General features: G+C 36.8%; 2 protein-coding genes across 3 annotated transcripts in view; both read left to right on the top strand.

Moving 5' to 3' along the window:
• Nucleotides 1-4,231: 4,231 nt before the first annotated feature.
• Nucleotides 4,232-13,187, top strand: sars1 (seryl-tRNA synthetase 1). The gene is made up of 11 exons (XM_084427644.1): nucleotides 4,232-4,491; nucleotides 6,138-6,208; nucleotides 6,300-6,380; nucleotides 7,615-7,773; nucleotides 8,898-9,041; nucleotides 9,261-9,416; nucleotides 9,566-9,787; nucleotides 10,012-10,141; nucleotides 10,270-10,427; nucleotides 10,532-10,661; nucleotides 12,216-13,187. The coding sequence occupies exons 1-11, from the start codon at nucleotides 4,356-4,358 to the stop codon at nucleotides 12,371-12,373; spliced, it is 1,545 nt and encodes a 514-aa protein (XP_084283770.1). The 5' UTR covers nucleotides 4,232-4,355; the 3' UTR covers nucleotides 12,374-13,187.
• A 754-nt stretch (nucleotides 13,188-13,941) lies between these two features.
• The window catches only part of chchd6a (coiled-coil-helix-coiled-coil-helix domain containing 6a), a 74,660-nt gene continuing 67,277 nt past the window's right edge, over nucleotides 13,942-21,324 (top strand). For both annotated transcript variants that reach the window (XM_084427350.1, XM_084427349.1), the window contains exons 1-5: nucleotides 13,942-14,016; nucleotides 14,111-14,222; nucleotides 15,041-15,119; nucleotides 15,256-15,328; nucleotides 17,380-17,524. In XM_084427350.1, the coding sequence (XP_084283476.1) occupies nucleotides 14,139-14,222; nucleotides 15,041-15,119; nucleotides 15,256-15,328; nucleotides 17,380-17,524 (381 nt within the window). In that variant the 5' untranslated portion in view covers nucleotides 13,942-14,016; nucleotides 14,111-14,138. The remainder of the gene's footprint in view (nucleotides 14,017-14,110; nucleotides 14,223-15,040; nucleotides 15,120-15,255; nucleotides 15,329-17,379; nucleotides 17,525-21,324) is intronic.

Genomic DNA, 21,324 nt, shown 5'->3' with positions numbered 1-21,324 from the left:
AAAAATATAAAATAAATAAATTGAATTATAAATGTATCAAAATAAATAAATTGATTAAAAAAAATTAGATCTAATAGTGCAGTGCAGTAATATCATGAGTAGAAAATTTTAATAATGTAACAATAACAACAACGCACAGTGAAAGTGGGATCTGAGCCATATTTGGGAGACCTGAAAATCATTAGGTACCCAGAATACCCTAGCAACCACATAACAACATCCAGAACACCTTAGCAACCACATAGCATCTACCTACAGCACCCACAGGAGTTTTGCATAGACATGCACAATCAACTTTTATCTCAATTGCATGGGCCTCTTTTTAGATTGTTGTGAAAAACAAATGAGAGGGAACCTGAAGTACAGTGAGGTTGCCGAATGCTGTGATTTTTTTTTCGTGTAAATGTGTATTGATTTTGCCTTATCTGTGTAGTTCCTGCTTATGTTCATGAATGATAAACATCATGTTACAGTGAATATTCCTAGTATTTGCATGCAATCTCAGTAGTCTTTCTAAAAAAAAAATGATGGAAAATGTTTTGATTTATTTTAGTGAATGACCTTAAATTGTGTAATTTGTTAACATGAAGTGTTATTTTTAATTACCTTTATTATATTGTTTGCCAGGCCAATTTCTTTTCTTTTTTTCTTTTTTTATCAGTTATTGTTGCAACAATCTGTGTTTGTCTAACATGAAGGGAAATTACTATATTTTATTTTGACAAACTGCCTAAATGTGCTTGGTCTTACATTATAATAATGCAGGGCTTATTTATATTATATATTTTAATAATGCATAATCTTTATATTGTTATAATGCAAGGAAATTCAGCCACAATTTAAAAACACACATATGTCTCAGTGAGTTGTGTTGTAACACATCTCTGTTTTTAGAATATAAGCTATAAACTCGTACATAAAATGTTTATGAAAATGTATGAATGCATGATGTTTTACAAATAAACTTCCATTGCTTTTGTAAATAGCCAGGACTAATTTATTCGACTGATTATTATTATTATTTTTTGCTTGGGTGTACAATCTGACCCTGTTAGAAAGCTTTGATTTATGAATATAAAACTTAGTAAGCATTGGCAACAACATCAAATTTATTACACACAATTGGTTTTCTTGCATTTGAATAATTGTCAAGTAATTCAGACACCACATTTTCCACAATAAAGTAAACACATCCTAAATTTCATTGCCAATAAATCTCGTAACATCTTGCCAAAGCTGTTCAGAAAATTGGCAACACCAACAAAGACATTTCAGAGTTATCTTTATGGGCCATTTAGAATGAAATAATTTACTTTGGGCTGCACTTTTTTGTAGCAAATGATTTCTACTAAGCTATACAAGTGAAGAGTAAATGAGCATAATATCCCATTGGAACAATAATCAAATTATTTCTACAAGAACATTATAAGCAGAACAGCAGAGTTGGAACAGTTTATACTGATAGTTGTACAAAGACAGTTTAAAACAGTCTAAGATGGTTTGCTGGTCTTATCTGGTCTCCAGGCCTGGACCATCTTGGACTGGTTTAAGGTGTTTTATACCGTCACGGCAGGGTTCTCAAGTTTTATCAAAAGCTTGGAGTGAGATCACATGCGGTTAGGGGAGGAGCCCTAATGGAGCCCCGCCCCCGCCCGCCCCCCAATTTTACCCATTGTTCATAATTAACCAGCACAAATTGAAATTATAACAATTTGTAAATCTGATAAATAACAGAGCAATTCATCACATCAAATATACTCTTTAATGTTATATTTCAAAAGTACAAATATTATAACAAATTGCTCCAAACAGTTTGGAAAAACAAATCTTTTTGCATTTTAAATGTGTCTAGTCGAAATGGTATAATGATTTATTGTGTGGTGGGACATTGTGAACAAATGACATTAGAGTATTAAGGTGTGTGTGTGTTTGTGTACACAAGAGTACAGACTCCAGCTTATGAAATGTGTTTTGTGTCGCACATTTTGATGCCTTGATAACAGGGGTAGGGGCTCCGCACTTAAAGCACTGTGGCTCGATGATGCCAGACATTTTCACTGTCATAATGGATGACAGTGTTCCGTCCAGAGCCAACCTGTTTCTAGTTTTGGTTTTGTTCATACCTACAGCAGAGAACACTCTCTCTGCATCTGCATTGGAGTGGGGAATAATTAAAACCAGTTTGGCAATCTTTGACAGTCGTCCAAATCGGCTCAAACCGGTCACCTTAAAAAAAAAAAATGAAGCAATAACACCTAAATCTTTTTTCTTTTTCCCTGACATCTTTGAAAAATACAAATGCAATGGCAATGATTAATGTATGTTTTGACAGGATATAAAATATTACCCAGAGCACTCTGCTTTAATACATGTAGCCTAATGTAACTAGAAAGACTATTAATACAGTATCATATATAATTTAAAATAAAATGAAGAAATACATCTTCATTCCTTCCTATACCCACTAACATTTCCCTTAGTTTCAAATAACGCAAGCTAGCCAAACTGAGCCAAAGTGCTGGCGGCAGGAAACTTCACTTTGTGTGCCTGCGCCTCGTATACAACGTGGGTAACGGAATACATGTAACGGCGTTATGTAATCAGGATACAAAAATCCAGTAACTGTCAATCCGTTACAGTTACGTCAAAAAACGTAGTAATCAGATTATAGTTACATTTTGAAAAAAGGGGGAATACTTTCAGGATTACAATGGTTTCAATTAAAACTAAAATAATAAGTATTTTGGCATAATAACACTATATTAAGCGCTGCTTGATTATACAGTAGCAGAGCCCGTCTTCTCTGACAGTTGTTCCTGGCTCTGTTGCCAGTAATGCCTCACGTGTGCCACGCGCTGGTGCATGTGCAAATAACAGCTTTCTACAATCTCCTCAGACGCAGATTGAATCACTGCTGCTAGTAGAAACGACGCTGCCTGCGGGTAAAATCGCTTTTAAATCATGGAAATTCCACTGCTATTTTGTAGAAATTAGGAGAGTAGCTTTTTTTAGTACCCAAAATGTACTTTCTTAATCTTTTCTCGCGTAACGGGATGTTCGCTGTCTACTCTAGGTACGTTAACGTAGGGGAACTCCCACTGCCAACGCCCCAAGTTCAGTCAGGCAAATTAAGAAAGATCACGGCTTTAGTCAACATGTCGGCCTATTTTAAAATAAACTAATATGTCGATTGTGTAAAAATGGTAAATGTTGTGTTTTTATTTTTTTGTTAAAAATGAGTTAAAAATAAAACAAAATAATCTGTAATACCATACATTAGCCACTAGATGTCTGTATCCCTTTACATAAATATATATTCCGGCCTGTGTGTATATTTTGCAAATATTGTACACTGGACCAAATTCTTAATAAATAAATTAAAAATATATATATTTTAATAATATTTCTTCTTGCTTGACTTTATTTATATACTTGACCTTGAAGTAATCCAAAAGTAATCAGTTACATTACTTTCATATTATAGTAGCCTACTTGGATTACGTTACTGAATACTTTTTTTATTAAGTAATTTGTAACTGTAACGGAATACATTTTTAAAGTAAGTTAACCCTCCCAAGCATAATATAAAGCTTGCAGGATAACTTGGTTGGCATTGCCTTTTCAGCGTGAGAAAATACACGGTGTGGCGTGTGAGCGTGTGAGCTGGTCGAATTGCGTGTGTCTCACGGCCAATGCGTGAGACTTGAGAACCCTGTTAATTTATACCAGAGATGGAATGAGAAATGGAAACTGGAAAATGACCAAAACATCACTGTTTACATCACATAGTACACAAATCACCCTGAACATTACTCCACGTACTGACCATAGGAATGTTACTTTCAAGCCATTTTTGATACAACAACGGTTTCTTGTGAAGAATGCCACCATTATAAAACATTTCAAATGGGATGTAAATTACATCCCATTTGAAATGTTTTATGTAGACTTACCAATTCAGGCCTCTTGATGAAAAGTAGCCTGTGTTGCTGCTGGTGTCCTGTAAACTTTAATAAATTTAGACCACCAAGAAGAAGAAAAAATCTCAGTTGGGAATAAAATATCAATAATGACTTAGAAAGGTTATCATATTAATAAATGCAGTAAACAAATGACCGCGCAGCAGCCGAATCCACTAAGGTTGGCTCATGAATATGAATTTGCTTAAGCGTGACTGCGTCGATTTAAAGTAATTAATATTAATTAGCTCAGTAGTATGATTCTGTACTTCGCCAGAGCAGAGTTATGAATATGCATGGAGGCAGGCTCTCTAGCGCCTCCCCTCCATATCTCTCCATACTTTCCATTTTCCTTTCCCTCATTCATCCGCACTGCACACCGCGTCCACAGGCATCATGGTGCTCGATTTAGACCTGTTTCGCACCGACAAAGGCGGCGATCCTGAAATCGTGCGGGAAACCCAGAGGAAACGGTTCAAGGATGTGTCTCTGGTGGATAAACTGGTCCAGGCGGATACAGAATGGAGGAAATGTGGGTATCGGCTAACGCTACAGCTAACGAAACACATGGCAGCCTGTGAATGAGAACAGATTGTGACACGTATAACATATCTGTTAATGCAGTTTAAGATAGGAAACAAACACTGACTGTGCTATAACACATAATAAAGTTAATATAAAATGCGTGGAAACGTCCAGAAACTGCATTACCGGTGTACTGGAGTAGCATGTAGCATTTACGCTAATACTTAACCCGCCTGTTATAGTGTGATTAACATTGTTTACTTCAGTTAATAAAACTTGTTTCTGTTATTTAGCCTAATATACGTTTATATCAGGTGTTATTCGGGGATGAGAGGTATGAGAATGTATTGGTTAAACCTGTCGCAGCATCACCCGGCTGTATCTGATGCAATCTCAGTGTCAGAGGGAATTTAACAGAGGAGGAGCTGCTGGCTGTCAGTGCTGTTGTGTGCCAGACTGTTCTTTCATCATGTTCTTGCCTATGCAACTAAAGTGAAAATATTAGATATTATTATGAATTCCCTATTCCTTTAAATCCATCCAAAAGTCTCACTATTAATATATTTAAGTTTGGTGTGGTCAGCATATGAATCAGGACTAAGGACTTTAAAGGTTGCTTTAAAGTCACCATGAAATAAAAACGGACAATTCTTATTTTCTTTATTGCAGTATTTATTACAAATTATTTATCCCTGCACATTATTATTGTTTCAAAATGAATCTGCTCTCTCCTAATCTTTAATCAAAATAAATTCCCCTCCCACTTGCAGTGACATCTCTTCTCTTCTCTGATGATGCGTTTACTGGCGTGAGGGCGGGACAACCTGTCACTCACATGAGATCGACCAATAGCAAACCACAACCATCCAAGGATTCAATGAATTCCTGATGAACAAAATCAAGTACATATAAAAAAACAAAATCAACCCTACATTTTCTCTTGTCGAGAAGCCGCTTCACTCGTATATACGTCACAGTAGGGAAGAAAATACTATCGAAACTTCAGTCTCATGCAGACTTAAATGAATAGTTCACCCAAAAATGGAAATTATCCCATAATTTACTCACCTTCAAGCCTATCTAGGTGTATATGACTTTCTTTTTTCAGCCGAACAGTCATATTAAATAATATCCGGGCTCTTCCTAACTTTGTAATGACATTGAATAGCGCCTGAGTTATTGAAGCTCCAAAAAACGCATCCATCCAAGTAATCCATACAACTCCAGTAGGGTAATAAATGCGTAAAATAACGTATGGATTAATTTTATGATGGATGGATGCGCTTTTTGGAGCTTATTCAATGCCATTACAAAGCTGAGAAAAGCCAGGATATTATTTAATAAAAACTCTGATTGTGTTCAGCTGAAAGAAGAAAGTCATATACACCTAGGATGGCTTGGTGTTGAATTAATAATGGGAACTATTCCTTTAAACATAAATAACAGGAACAAGTAATGCATCAATTAATTGCGTCATTCTAGATAACACTTGTTATTATGCTTTTGGATGATTCCCTTTACAGCTGGCAAGAACATGTCCGGACAAAATCAAAATAAAGAAATATTTTGACAAAATGAAAGGAATACTTTAGTGAATTTATCATTTTGTGACATTATTTTATGTTAGAAATAGTTCTTTTTTTATGCCTCCAGGTCGCTTCACGGCGGATAACCTAAACAAGGCCAAGAATCTGTGCAGCAAAGCCATCGGTGAAAAGATGAAGGTACGTAAAGCAGCTGTCATATATTTGTTTTGATCTGTTATCATTGGGTAATAATAATATTCTGCTTGCTGGTCGTATGATGTTTTTGCAGAAGAAAGAGCCAGTTGGTGACGATGACACTCTTCCAGAAGAGGCTCAGAATCTGGAAGCCCTCGCTGGAGAAACATTATCAGTGAGTCAAGCAATAATGTACAATTCACATAATTATTGTATAATAAGTGTATATACACTACCGTTCAAAAGGTTTAGATTTTTTTCATGTTTTCAAAAGCAGTCTCTTCTGCTCACCAAGGCTGCATTTATTTGATCCAAAATACAGCAAAAACTGTAATATTGTGAAATAAGTTTTTTACAATTTAAAATAACTGTTTTCTATTTGAATTATATGTTTTTGATGATATGATATATCATCATATTAGAATGATTTCTGAAGGATCATGTGACACTGAAGACTGGAGTAATGATGCTGAAAATTCTGCTTTGATCACAAGAATAAATTACATTTTATAATATATTCAAATAGAATATATAATTTAACTTTAAAAAAATATTTTTTCTGTATTTTGGATCAAATAAATGCAGCCTTGGTGAGCAGAAGATACTTTTTTTTTTTATCTTATCGATCTAAAACTTTTGAACGGCAGTGTATATATTTTATATAGTGTATATATTATATATTATACACCATGAGTCAAGTTTTTGAAAGAATTCTCTTATGCTCACCAAGGCTGAATTGGTTTGAACAAAATTACAATAAAAACAGTAATATTGTGAAATATTATTACAATATACATGTATTAATATATATTTTGTATAGTATATGAATGTATTTTATTTAAATTGTAAATTATTCTTGTGTTGGCAACAGATTTTGCTGCCTAATATTTATTGTAGATTTTTTTTTGACTGAAATGTTGACATATATTAGGGTTGGGTACCGAACTCAGTACTTTTAATGGCACCGACCGAATTACGTCAGTACTACCGAGTACCGATTCACATGAAAATAATCGGTGCCAAATTTCGGTACCTGAGAACGCATCTGTGCGCGAGTGTAAGACTATTTAAATATGAATCCTGCATGTTCTGCGTGTCTTTGTGTGAATGAATGACTCACGGTTTCATTTACCACACACACTGAAGCACGCGTGACGCTCGCTGTGTTTTTCAGCCTCTGCAGTCTCAATGGCAGACAAGGCAGCTCTGGTATAATGTCAACAACACTTCTACAAATTACTTTCTTTACAGTTATTGGGGTAAACATGCCTAAATTACCAAAAAAAAGGTACTGTTTCAGGTATCGGTTAAAATGTGAACGGTACCCAGCCTTAATATATATATATACCCATTAAACAATGATCCACAACCCATCTGTGAGCATTAATTCTGCATTCTGTTTCTGGCAGCCCCTCACGGTGACTCAGATTAAGAAGGTGCGGTTACTGGTGGACGAGGCTGTGCAGAAGACAGACAGTGATCGTCTAAAGCTGGAGGCGGAGCGCTTTGAGTTCCTGAGAGAGATCGGAAACCTCCTGCATCCCTCTGTGCCCATCAGCAACGATGAGGTGAGTTTCAGGGTGTTTTGAATATACACAGTACACAGCAGGTCCTGCAAATCAGATACATTGCCCGGTCAAAAAAGAAAACAATCACACACTCTTAATATTTTTCTGGACTGCTTTTTGCTTTAATTACGACACACATTCGTCTTGGCATCATTTCTATAAACTCATGCAATGTAAAAACATTTATTTCAATCCAAAGTTGCATTAATTTCTCGCCTAGATCTTGTTGCTTCGCAGCATTATATCTTCTCCAGCACATCCCAAAGATTCTCAGTGGGGTTAAGGTCTGGACTCTAGTGGCCAATTCATGTGTGAAAGTGTGAGTGTGTATGAATGAGTGAGTGAATGGGTGAATGTGAGGCTATATGTAAAGCGCTTTGGTGGCCATAGGTCTGTGAAAGCGCTATATAAATGCAGTCCATTTACCATTACCATTTACCAAAGTGTGTCTCATGCTCCCTGAACCACTCTTTCACAATTTGATCCCGATGAATCCTGGCATGGTCATCTTGGAATATGCCCATGCATTTTCAAAAAAATCCATTGATGGAAAAACCTGGTCATTCAGTATGTTCATATGGTCAGCTGGCTATATTTTTCTATATGGGCACATAACGTTTATTTTTGGCTATATGGGCAGATAATATTGCTGAACCTAGACCTGACCAACTGAAGAAACCCCGGATCATAACGCTGCCCCCACTGGCTTGTACGGTAGGCACTAGGCGTGATGGGTGCATCTTCATCCACCTCTCTTCTTACCCTGATGTGGCCATCACTCTGGAACAGGGTACATCTGGACTCATCAGACCACATTACCTTTTTCCATTGCACAAGAGTCCAATCTGTATGCTCCCTAGCAAATTGAAGCCTTTTTCCCCAATTAGCCTCACTGATAAGTGGTTTTCTTAAGGCTACACAGCTGTTTACTCCTAATACCTAATAAATAACTTGTTGCTAGCTGAAGCAAATTAATCACTGCAGTAATGAGGCTCTTTCCTATTTGCTTGGTTAAATCCAGGTGATGACTTTTTTTATTGACCAGGCATTGTATAATTTGGCATATGTTGTTGCTTAACTTATTTAACTGGAGAGTAAGGCAAAATGTTGTTTCTCTTTCTCAGGATGCTGATAATAAGGTGGAACGCACCTGGGGTGACTGCACAGTGCAGAAGAAGTACTCTCACGTGGACCTGGTTGTCATGGTGGATGGATACGAAGGGGAAAAAGGAGCCATCGTGGCTGGAAGCAGAGGATACTTCCTAAAGGTTTGTTGCCCTTTAACCTAAAAATATATTTTTTTGTGGGTTGTCAAACTGTGCAAGGAAGGGAACTGAAGGACAATGGCTTTGTTTTTGTGTAAACCACGTCTGAACATTTCAATACTGAGCATGTGGTAACCATTTTGCCTTGTTGCACAATATTTACCCCTGTTCTCATGTCAGTTCTTCACCCATTTTTAAATGACATGTTGTATTATATTTCAGGGGCCTTTAGTTTTCTTGGAGCAGGCTTTAATTAATTATGCACTGCGGATCCTGTACAGCAAGAACTACAACCTGCTGTACACACCCTTCTTCATGAGGAAAGAAGTCATGCAGGAGGTCGCTCAGCTCAGCCAGTTTGATGATGAGCTCTATAAGGTTTGTCTTATATCTATTGTTTATATATATATATGAGTATATATACATTAGTTGCACAAAAGTTGACATCATCATGCTAGAACCACTTAATACAACTAACAAAACTTGATCTACAGAAACAAAGCATTTAATGTAATGTGTTTGTTTAGGTGATCGGGAAGGGGAGCGAGAAGTCTGACGACAGTTCAGTAGACGAAAAGTATTTGATTGCCACATCGGAGCAGCCAATAGCAGCTTTCCTGAGAGATGAATGGCTGAAGCCAGAGGATCTCCCCATCCGCTATGCCGGCTTCTCCACCTGCTTCAGACAGGAAGTGGGCTCTCACGGCAGAGACACGCGCGGGATCTTCAGGGTCCATCAGTTTGAGAAGGTCCGAGCAATTCTATCATGAAAATAATGTGTGAACTGTGGAATATTGATTTTAGATGACTGTATTATTTCATAACAAGAAATAGACCTCTATCAAATTTTGCAGTAAGTAAAGATCTTGAAGAAATCTCTGGTATTATTTAGAATAATCCTGTTTAATATTCAAATTGTTCACGTATGAAATCACAACCTCTCTGAATACAAACTCTTTCCATTGCTTTCCAGATCGAGCAGTTTGTGTACGCCTCTCCTCATGACGGCAAGTCCTGGGAGATGTTTGATGAGATGATTGGAACAGCTGAAGAATTTTATCAGGCGTTAGGAATCCCCTACCGCATCGTCAACATTGTGTCGGGTTAGTTCACAGTGTCCAGTTTTTCCTTTGAGAGCTCCAATGGAGCTAATAAACCACCATTTGTATTTATTGGAAAATCTTGAAAGTTTTTATCAGCTTCAAATTACCTGTTTGCTTTTGTTTCACAGGTGCTTTGAACCACGCCGCTAGTAAAAAGTTGGATTTAGAGGCTTGGTTCCCAGGTTCCCAGGCTTTTAGAGAGCTTGTGTCATGCTCAAACTGCACAGATTACCAGGCTCGCCGTTTGCGTATTCGCTACGGTCAGACTAAGAAAATGATGGACAAGGTATAGTTCTACTCCACTGTTCTGAAAAAGGATGCTGGGTTATCTGTTATTACCATTTGAGGTCGGTTTGATTGACCATTGTGATTGTGTCTGTTTTCTTAAAGGCTGAGTTTGTGCACATGCTAAATGCCACCATGTGCGCGACCACTCGCGTTATGTGTGCTATCCTGGAGAACTTCCAGACAGAGGAAGGCATTATTGTTCCAGAACCTCTCAAGGCATTTATGCCTCCAGGTGAGCAACGATGAGTATGGATCTGTTTACCTGGATAGGTTATAGAAAAGTTTAGCTCAATCTTATTCCACATGCATGAAAAAGACTTGTTTTCGGATGCCATAACCTATCGTTAAAGATTAGGGTGGAAATCACTCGTATAACCGTCCTTCGGATGAGATGTTAAACCGAGGTCCTGACTCTCAGTGGTCATTAAAAATCCCATCCTGGCCAAATTTGCCCAGTGGCCTCTGTCCATCATGGCCTCCTAATCATCTCCATATACTGATTGGCTTCATCACTGTCTCCTCTCCACCACTAAGCTGGTGTGTGGTGGGCGTTCTGGCGCAATATGGCTGCTAGGGATGGGCATATTCGAAGATCACTGGGGTGTTATTATATTATTATTTGAAAATCGCACCCCTCCCCCATATGCACGCACACATGCATGTATAGGCTACACACATGTGAAAAAAGCGGAGCGGTGTGACGCTTAAATATAACTTAAAAAACGTAAACATACGTTTCATATTTATGTTTAAATAATATAATGTTATTTGTAATATGAAATATTACCACTCCGCTCACATGCTCTGGTGTGAGACTTTTAGATGCGTTATTGGCATCGCCACCCACTGGTTGCATGAACATGTTACCACCGCATAATTTTTTTAAGACAATAATCGCACAACCTATTCGTTATTCTATAATAAAATCAACTAATCGAATATTCGAAAATCGTGACTCATCCCTAGTGGCTGCCGTCGCATCATCCAGGTGGATGCTGCACATTGGTGGTGGTTGAGGAGATTTTGAGTACCCAGAAAAGCGCTATATAAATGTAACTTTAGAACTGATGAAGTGATAAAGTAAACAAAAGAACTGATAAGAATGTAAATGCAGACCCTTGAAATGCAATGTAAGTCGCTTTGGATAAAAGCGTCTGCAAAATGCATAAATGTAACAAATTATTATTATTATTATTATAATAATTCTTCTTCTTATTATTATTATTATTAAATCGTATGGAATTTAACTATTCTGTTTCTGATACTGATTCCTCTAAATGATTTTTTAGGAATCATACAACACTGGTGACACTGTATGTTTTTGATTCACTATAAAGAGCCAATTCACTACAAGGAACCAAGTAATTTTTTTGGGAATTGGATACCGGTAATACTGGTTGCATTGTATGTTTTTGTTTCCCTAAAAAAGAACAGATTCACAAGTAAGGGTGCAATGAATCGTAGTTGAGCCGTGATCCGTACGGACCAGGACCCACGGTTCGGCACACATGTTATCCACGGATTAATTGCCAAGTTTAACCATTATAGAGTGAAAGTATATAATATGCACATTTAAGCGATTTTAAACCATTCAAGCGCTAGAAGAGGCGAAAGAGAACACTATTGCACGCTGTTATCTGTTTTTCAATCAAAAGAACCGGATATGTGAGCTATAAGTGGACCTTTTAGATAGCTGTTCAAGGTGTGTAAGTTACGTTTCCTCTGATAAGAAGTAGTCATCAATTGTGTCTCCAATCAATCTCAATATTATGGTTTCTTTACACAGATTTAACAGAAATGATCAAGTTTGTGAAGCCAGCCCCTATTGAACTGGAGGCAACCAAGAAGCAGAAGAAACAGCAGGAAGGAGGGAAGAAGAAGAAACAGGGCGGTGACGCTGATATAGAGAACAAAGTGGAGAACATGTCAGTCAATGACTCTTAAACACGCCTCCTCACAATCCCAGCCAATCATAATGGTTCACAAGACCTCCATCTTCTGTACCCCATTCACAAACATTGTCCACTGAAGCTGTCACATGGTTTCGTCCCTGTCATGCCCCTGCCTCACTTTACTTTCTCTGGGACAGTCCTGCTGTGGCGCTGTCTGTCTGTCGGTGATGATGGTGTCATGTTTAATAATCTTAATTTAAATTATTCACAAATCATTTTCCTACAAAGGGGTCTTTGAAATCTTTAATTAAATGCATGATGTTGTGACAGACATTTAGCCATTAGACCGAAATGCCTTGATGGCACTATAATTACCTGAGGCATTGTATTATAATTCTGCTGTTGAATTAAAGGGAACATGCATGGTCATTACAGTAAGTACTGGGATTATTCTGCATCAGTGCCACATTGAAGGTGGGAGTTTTAGGAAATTCTTAATGAAAATCGGTTCTGGATAACGGACACACCTCTTTCAATATCCTGTCTTACAATTCATATTTGCGCTATAATTATATTCAAGGACGTTATTGATTACTGTGCACTTACTGTTCGCATTGTCAAAAGTTAAAGTGAGCAGCGAGCAGCTTTCTATCATTTACGTCTGTCTTTTGCTTCATAGAAACATTTCTTGTGATTTGTCTGTTAAACAGGGAATGTTATTATATGTACAGTACTTGCTTAAGATGCCTTGTGCGAGGAGTATGATGGCATTTGAGGATAAATCAATACCTGAAAGAAAACATTGTCTCTGAATTATGTTTCGTGTTATGCTTTTTCTGAGTGCATGAATATTATGTTAAGGGTGTTAAATGTAAGAGGCTATTATTATCTCATTGCACACTTTTATCTGAAGCAACATAAAATTTAGGAAAACTTTGAGCAATTTATTGTGTAGGAATCATCAATTTAACTTACAATTTAACTCAGAGTACAAGTAGCCAACTTTAATATTAGTCATCTTATGTGGGTGTGTTTAGAAAGCTATGCCTAAAAAATTTAAATGCCTAAATTAAAAAAATACAGTTTACATTGTAATAAAAATAATGCATTTACACCTATATAGAGTTGTGAAGAAAGACTATGCATAGTTGCTATCAAATGTATAATTTAGCCAAACCCATTAGATCATGGAGTTCATCGGTTTTTTGCCAAAATAAGAATCAAATGAGAAAACACTTTATTTTGTGTTAATCCAAATATTGTTTATGAAGGGTTTTGGGGAAATCTTACCCACTAAATGGTCACTGTAAACGGTTGGAGGTAATAAAAAAGCAGTATACTAACTTTTTTTAACCTCATGCATGAAACCACTCCGTCCTGGACTTTTGGAAGTAATTTGATTCAACTGGAGCACAGTTTCAATCATTTAACTCAATGTTTAATGGATAACTGCAGGTTACTTGTTTTCACAATTTATGTTTTTTTGTGAAGTACACTTGTGAAATAAGTTCACTAAAGCATTAAACCCCTCTAATGGGTTTTAAGTAAATAAGGACTGAGTGAGTCTGATGGACTGCAACTCCCAGAAGCCCTTTCTCCAGTCGCCGATATATCCTGAGATTCCATTGGCTCATTGCAATGTCATTCGCCAATAGTGTTTCAGGATACTGCTTTACAATCTGCCACTTCCCAACGGTAAGATGTGAATCTGTCAAACATATCGGCGTATTTACTATATAATTTGTGTTCATTTCAGTTAAAGAATAAAATTGTTTATATTTTGTTAAAGATCCATTAACGAAGCTGTACATAAAGCGATGGGATCCGGAGAAAGCACGTCAAGGAGAGTTTCTTTCGGCCTAGATGAGGATGACAGGGTGAGGATTCTGCGTGGAGTGAAGGTAATCCAACATCACATATTTATTACCTTCAAGTCATTCTGGTTATGTACGATTATGGTTGGTATTGTGGGACTTTGTACCGTGAATTTGCAACAAGGTTAACCGAACGTCCTTCAATGAACGGGATGAGTTTTGGGAAAACAGGCCACAATGTTGTTTCGGTTGTCTGTCATTTCACAAATAGATAGCCTAAGTTACATGAAGATCTGCAGTCCGCATATGATTATAAGCTCTGGCTAATGACAACCGAGTCTGAAACCGAGAAACTGTTTCCTAAATTGGGAGTTGTGTTTGGACTGATACATCACTGACCTAGTGTGTCCTCAGGTGTGCAGAAGTGTAAATGAAACTAAGGGCAGGTGTATGTATGGTACTGTCTGGACGTTAAGCGCGGGTAATCTTTTAATTCTCTTACAATAGAGTTGACCACAGATTTGCTTGCTCTGGAAAGTGTCATTCTTCCAAGTGACTGAAATCTTTTGAGTTCGATCACTATATAGATCTTTAATAGATCATATATGATATAAATGAGTGGTTGCATGATTAGGCAAGTAGGCGAAAACAAGTGTGTGTTATGTGCGAGTTCATTCAATGTTATTATACTTTATTAATGTTTGTGTGTTTACAAATCTGCAAGGATACCCAAGAACGAATGATTAAGCTTTATAAGTGACAAATTACAAAAAGTAGATCTATGTTTTGTCAATCTATAGATAAAACAGAACGATAATAGCCTAAATTATGGGTTATCAATGACACCATTGCTTTATTTAACTTGTGTTTGTTCATCAGTCATTTTTGTACATTTATGTTCTTAGCTGTCTGAAGACGTCCTACAGCGCATGAGGAATGTCAGTGCTGATCCAAGACCACCTGTCAGCAATAAAGAAAACCTAGGTATGACATAATATTTTCCATATTCATACATTTTTGCAGTTTATGTGCCTGTGTGCTTACAAGAAGCAATAAGTGAGATATTACATTTGTAATGCATGTTAGCGATAATTATTTTAGTTTTTCTTTAACTTTGCAGGTGCTGACCCACAACCTCCAAAAACACAGACCAAGACGACTTTTCCTGATACTAAAGAGGAGCTCAGGAAGAGGTAATCTAAGGGGTTTTTCAAATTGTGGTCCAGGGACCCCCAAGAGAGTGCTAGGGTGTCCTTTGAAAAGTTTAGAGAAAAAAAATAACTTAAAAATGAATAAATAATAAAAAGATTAAAATAAATAACAATTATATTAAATTAATAAAATAAAAAGAAATGTATTATAAAAAAACAACAATACATCTCATTGTATAATTTTGTGAGTAGAAAAAAAAAGTTTAATGTGTTATTAATTAAACACAAAAACCTTAGGCCTGGTTTCACAGACAGGGCTTAGAATAAGCCAGGATTAGGCCTTAGTTAAATTTAAAAGCTGTTTAATTTAGCAAATGAAGTAGATGTTATAAATGTGCCTTAAATCACCATTACTGGTGTGCATCTGGAGACAAAACAATGGCAGTGACATATTTTAAGATATGGCAGTGACATATTTTAAGATATGTCAGTGCAAGTTGCTTTCAGTTAAAACAGCTCAAACATGCATTTTAGTCTGAGCCTAGGTTTGAGCCTTGCCTGTGAAATGGGGCACTAATCTGTTAAAACTTGACTAAACTAAATATTTTCCAAATAAATTTTAAGATTGGTATAATGTATCAATTTAAATGAGTCTCTTTTTACATGAAAATATATTGCTGGCTTTTAAATTTTATGAGGATCATATTTAGTTGTCTGTCTGTCTGTGGCATGAAAAAGTTTGGCATCAATCAAGTTTTTAATGTTGTTTATATGCCTATGTGGTTTTAATATGCTTTAAGACAAACCATGTGCAAATTCATCAGTTAACACCATTGCTGAGCATTTTCTCCTTAAAAACTGCAGTGAACCAAAGACAGTTTAAAAAACGCGGCTTGAAATCGCTGTTTCTGACGTCACAAACTACCTTGTTAACCGATCACGTCAATGTGTGATCATCAACGAGTGGATCTCGGAGCTGGTGTGAGTGAGTGGGGGCGGGGCTAATTAGCATATTCATAGAACCGCGGATACTAATACACTGCACGATTTTCAAAGTAGTCGGGTCACTGTTCACGCTGCACGACTATCTGGGGTAACATTCAGTTGCTGCTGTGTTCATACTGCACGATGAATCGGCGACAGGGTGTTTCACACTGCATGACTTTACAAAAGAAAGAATCGCAGACAACTTCTGTCTGGTCCGCAAACTACGTTTCACAACCAAACGCACGCGAGAAGTGATAAGGAAATAACGCAAGACCGGAGTTCTCGAGCGAGACTGAAATTGTTATTAAAAATGATAGCCCGCAAGAAGATTGCGATCCAAATTGTCTGTGCGCTGATTTGCAGCGAAAAAGAAAAGCAGATAATGCAGGAGGAAATGGTTGGGGAGACACGGCGAGTTACATTCAAGCTATTTTAAGGCATGAATAATGTTTTTTCAAGGAAAAAACGCTTAAATATGTCATTTTGGGGATCAAAGATGAGTTTTAAGGGATACAGTTGACTACAGGGGGACTTAAAAACCCTGCTGTAGTCTATTTTTTGGCATTGCACACCAAGACAGGATTTTGGACTAAAAAAATGTTTATAAACAATATATCAACTTCTCAGAACAGTGTCACTTTGAGGTTGCCCAGGTCATTTTATACAGCAATATTATTGCTAAACACAGATCCAGATGACACATCTTTCATTTTAGCTCTAAAGAGCCTTTCTGAACTGTTCCTGAATTACTTCATGCAAATCTGTTGCATGTGTGAAGCTGACATTTCAAAACACTCAACTTTAACAAATGTATGATTTTATTTATAAATGTATTCATTTCACTTCATTCACTTCTAATATGACAATATACATGTATTGACTGTAAATGTCTAAAGAATTGCTTATAAATATGAGTACTAAATAGGATAAGGATAAGACCGTACATTTGAAGGGGACTCATTTTTTCCTGGATTTTCTCCAAGTGTGAATCATAGCACAAGAACAAAGGACAAAACACTAACTCAGTGGTAGGTTTAAGAACTGCAGTGAGTGAATCATGGCTTGGCAACAGGCATGTAAATAAAGCTGTGTGTGTGCTTGCACAGGTATGAGCAGCAGCAGGCCATTATACAAGAGGAGTTGGCTCGGATCGCACGCAAAGAGAGAGAGGCAGCGCGGCAGGACATCACTCGAGCGGTGCAGAGAGAGCGAGTACAGACACGGCAGGAGTCTGAGAGAGCCAAACAGCTGGTGAGACTCTTCTACAAAACACTTCAGCACAGCACAATACTTCAGGACAGAAGTATAACGGCACATGCAAACACACCCTGAGACAGGCAATGTAAATACTGTACAGAATGTCGGATTTTTCTTTCAGTCATCGTACGATGCAGTGAAAGGAGTTGAATTTCAGGGCAGTTCGGTAGCAAACATAATATCGTAAAATTGTCTTGTGTATCATAGTTCTGTGGTTTTTAGACATGGCACCATGGTGATATCTTTTTTTTTTTTTTACATGTACCATGGTAATGCCATGTTTTTATAAATAATAATTCTTTTTAATATTAGTAGTATTACCGTTCAAAAGTTTGGAATCAGTATTATTTAATGAAATTAATACTTTTGTTCAGCAAGGATGCGTTATATTGATCAAAAGTGACCAGAAAAGACATGACACATCCTGAAAAAAGTATGTTTCTACAAAAATATTAAGCAGCACAACTGTTTTCAACATTGATGATAATAATAATAAAAAGATTTCTTGAGCAGTAAATAAGCACATTAGAATTATTTCTGAAGGATCATGCGACACCGAAGACTGTAGTAATGATGCAAATTCTGCTTTGACAACACAGGAATAAATGACATTTTTAAATATATTATACAAAACGGTTATTTTAAATTTTAATAATATTTCACTATTTCTTTCTTTTTTTACTGTATTTTTGATCAAATAAATTAGATGATAAAATCTCAAATAAAAAAGATTATAAATCGCAAACTTTTGACCTGTATAGTTGATTCTAAGACTGGGTGATATATAGAATATTCAGTGTTTTTCAGAATTAAGCAATATCGTGCATTGATTTCAATATACCTTTTATGTATTCATTAAGATTTCTAAAGACTGTAATCAGTTTAGTTTCACAATCCTTCCTTGACTGGATGTTTTAACAGCTCATTTAAGCTAAATAGCAACAGCTGTAGATTTTGTATGTTTGATTAGTTGCATCAGTTTAAATGGTTCGTTTGAATGAATCATATCAAAACTCTGATTTAATCATTTGTTTGTCATCACTCAAGTATTGTGGTATAATATCTTTCTTTTTTTTTTTTTTTTTGCATTCAATAACATTCATTTTAAAACACTCTAAATTCTGATTGGATAACCCTCATTTGTAACCAAATTAAATCTTTCATTCTTTTACATTCTGTTTTAGTTTGCCAAGTTGCTTTTTATAAATGGTGGCAAGAGCAATTTTATTTTAATAAAATATATCTGTATTAATAAATATAACAAAACTATGAATATATTAATTTAACTGCTTAATTGCTGTTGCAGCTGTTTTATAAATGCCAAAAAATTTATTTTTACAATCACTGCCATTTTAACATCACTTTAACATGTAGCTTTTTTTGGCTGATTGCTTTCTTAGCTTTATCAAACATTTATCTGCGTTCAAATTGCCAAACTAGTTCACAATTCTACAGTAAATAAATATAGTTTAAAAAAAGGGGAAAATTAATTACTTGTATTCTTATCTCCCTTAATTTTCCAGTTTGAAAGTTTTTCTTTTAAAGAAAGTCCCGCAGGCGAGGAATACTCAACCTGGTCAAGTCCCGGTCTGAGAAACACGACGCTGCTCTCTTGACACGGGTGAAATTGGCTTCTTTGAATTCCACTCAGTTTTTTTTCCTTTGTCCCGTCTTCCACTTATTCTCATCCACTTATTCAGGTCCTTTAGGGATTGTGTCCCTCATTCTCAGGCCCCTGGAGGGGCCACCTTATCAAGTCTATAAGAGTTACGCATCGCACGTGTCGTGTCCTTGCAGACATTGGACTGAAAAACTGTGTGTGATGTTATACATGTCATGCCTCAGCCCATACCCGAGGATCCTGTGGTACGTGTCTTGTTGGTCTGTCTTATCTGAGCTCTGACATGTTCTGGACACTTAATAGAAAAGCTTCCCCTGGGCTCAAGCTTTGAAGAGTAGACGACGTGTGTGTGTGGATGTAGGTTGTGAAGGTAATTATAGCTCAATCCTCCTATTCATCCCTGTACATCTCTCTCTCTCTCTCTCTGAACCTCAGTGTCTTATTAGCAGATGTGTGAACATGCCCAGATGTCACCACAACCCTCAGCTGAGATTCTGATGTTTGTGTGGAGTTCAGTATGGATCTGTTCTTTTTTTAAACCTGTGGTTCTAAACGGGTTTTGCTTCATGACACATGACATTTGTTTTATTATTATCTACAGTGCTGGTCAGAATTATTTGCCCCCTTGGTAAATATGAACAAAGATGGCTGTAAACAATAAATCTGCAGTTTATCCTTTTGATACTTGATACTAACAAAAAACAGGCGTGAGGCGAAAATCACATTATAAAATAAATGTTTTTCTCCAAAACACATTGGGAACAATTATTTTCCCCCTTTTATTAAATACTTTTTGCAACCTTATTTTTCCAAGATAACAGCTCTGGGTCTTCTCCTATAATGCCTGATGAGTTTGGAGAACACCTGACGAGAGTTCAGAGACCATTCCTCCGTACAGAATCTCTCCAGATCCTTCAGATTCCCAGATCCATGTTGGCACTTCTCTTCAGTTCAGCCCACTCATTTTCTATAGGGTTCAGGTCAGGGACTGGGATGGCCATTGCAGATGCTTGGTTTTGTGCTCAGTGACCCATTTTTGTGTTGATTTTGATGTTTGTTTTTGGTTCACTGTCCTGTTGGAAGATACAAACATGGCCCATTATAAGATTTCTAGCAGATGTTGTCAGGTTTAGATTTTTTTTTTGTGTGTGTGATTCTTTATTTATTAAACATTTTGTGTATATACCTATTTACAACAAAGCCCAAGATCGCCCATAACCGTAAGGCTAAGTATAAATACATAGAATAAATAAATATGACAAGAAATTAAAATAGAATTGACCTAAACTTAGAAGGATCTCAGAAGGTTTAGATTTTTTCTCGGTTGGTATTTGATGGAATCCATGATGCCATTTATCTGAACGAGATGTCCAGGACCTCTGGCAGAAAATTAGGCCCACATCATTAAGGATACAGCAGAGTATTTCATTTTACACATGGGGTACTTTTTACTAGCCTGGTAATACCAAACTCTGCTACTTCGCTTTGCTTCGTAGACAGAGTCTGGCATGGCATAATTGAAAAGCGTTTTCTTTCTCGCGGGGAGGCGCTTGTCTGAAGTTTAAAATCATTGGTTCCCGTAAGCCAATCACATAACGTTTGGTTATGGCGTGTGTTATGCGCATGCTCAGCCGCATCTAACTTCCACTGTAAACACATGTATGATGCGAAAACAAAACCATCGAGCGAAATACCGGAGTGAACATGGCTGTGAACGACTTTTGCAGATTATGTGAAGTAAATCTACGCATCCACGGTACAATCAGTGTCTATGTCACGGCTCTCAGCCCGCCCTCTGTTCGTTGATTGGCCGGCTGTTTTCAGGCCGGAGGAAAACAGAAAGCTATTACGCTGTCTCAGACTGAGTACAGAAGCGAAATGAAATTGAGCGGAAGTAAGAAGTCTGACGTAGTCAGGCTAACTTTTTACCCCTGTGTGCACCAAACCCATATCAAGTGTTTACTGTCAAGTGTTTACTTTTGTAGTTTTTTTTGTTGTTGTGGCAAAAAGTATTCAATAAAAGAGGGCAAATAATAAAAAAAAACAATCAAAATGATTAACAATGCAGATTTATTTTTTTACAGCCATGTTTGATCATATTTACCAAGGGGGCAAATAATTCTGACCAGCACTGTATGTTCTAGTATAGGTAATATTTTGAATTAGTTTTTAT

Source organism: Rutilus rutilus (genome assembly GCF_951802725.1).
Source record: "Rutilus rutilus genome assembly, chromosome: 13".
Taxonomy (NCBI): Eukaryota; Metazoa; Chordata; class Actinopteri; order Cypriniformes; family Leuciscidae; genus Rutilus; species Rutilus rutilus.
Note: the sequence above shows the minus strand (reverse complement) of the source record. Positions and strands in the feature narration are given on the sequence as shown.

What these genes read in the sequence shown, in the direction of transcription:
- sars1 (XM_084427644.1), top strand. Translation starts at nt 4,356, where the DNA reads ATGGTGCTCGATTTAGACCTGTTTCGCACCGACAAAGGCGGCGATCCT. An exon ending in TTGATGATGAGCTCTATAAG is followed by an intron (nt 9,417 to 9,565) that starts GTTTGTCTTATA and finishes GTGTTTGTTTAG; the next exon opens with GTGATCGGGAAGGGGAGCGA. An exon ending in CTAAGAAAATGATGGACAAG is followed by an intron (nt 10,428 to 10,531) that starts GTATAGTTCTAC and finishes GTTTTCTTAAAG; the next exon opens with GCTGAGTTTGTGCACATGCT.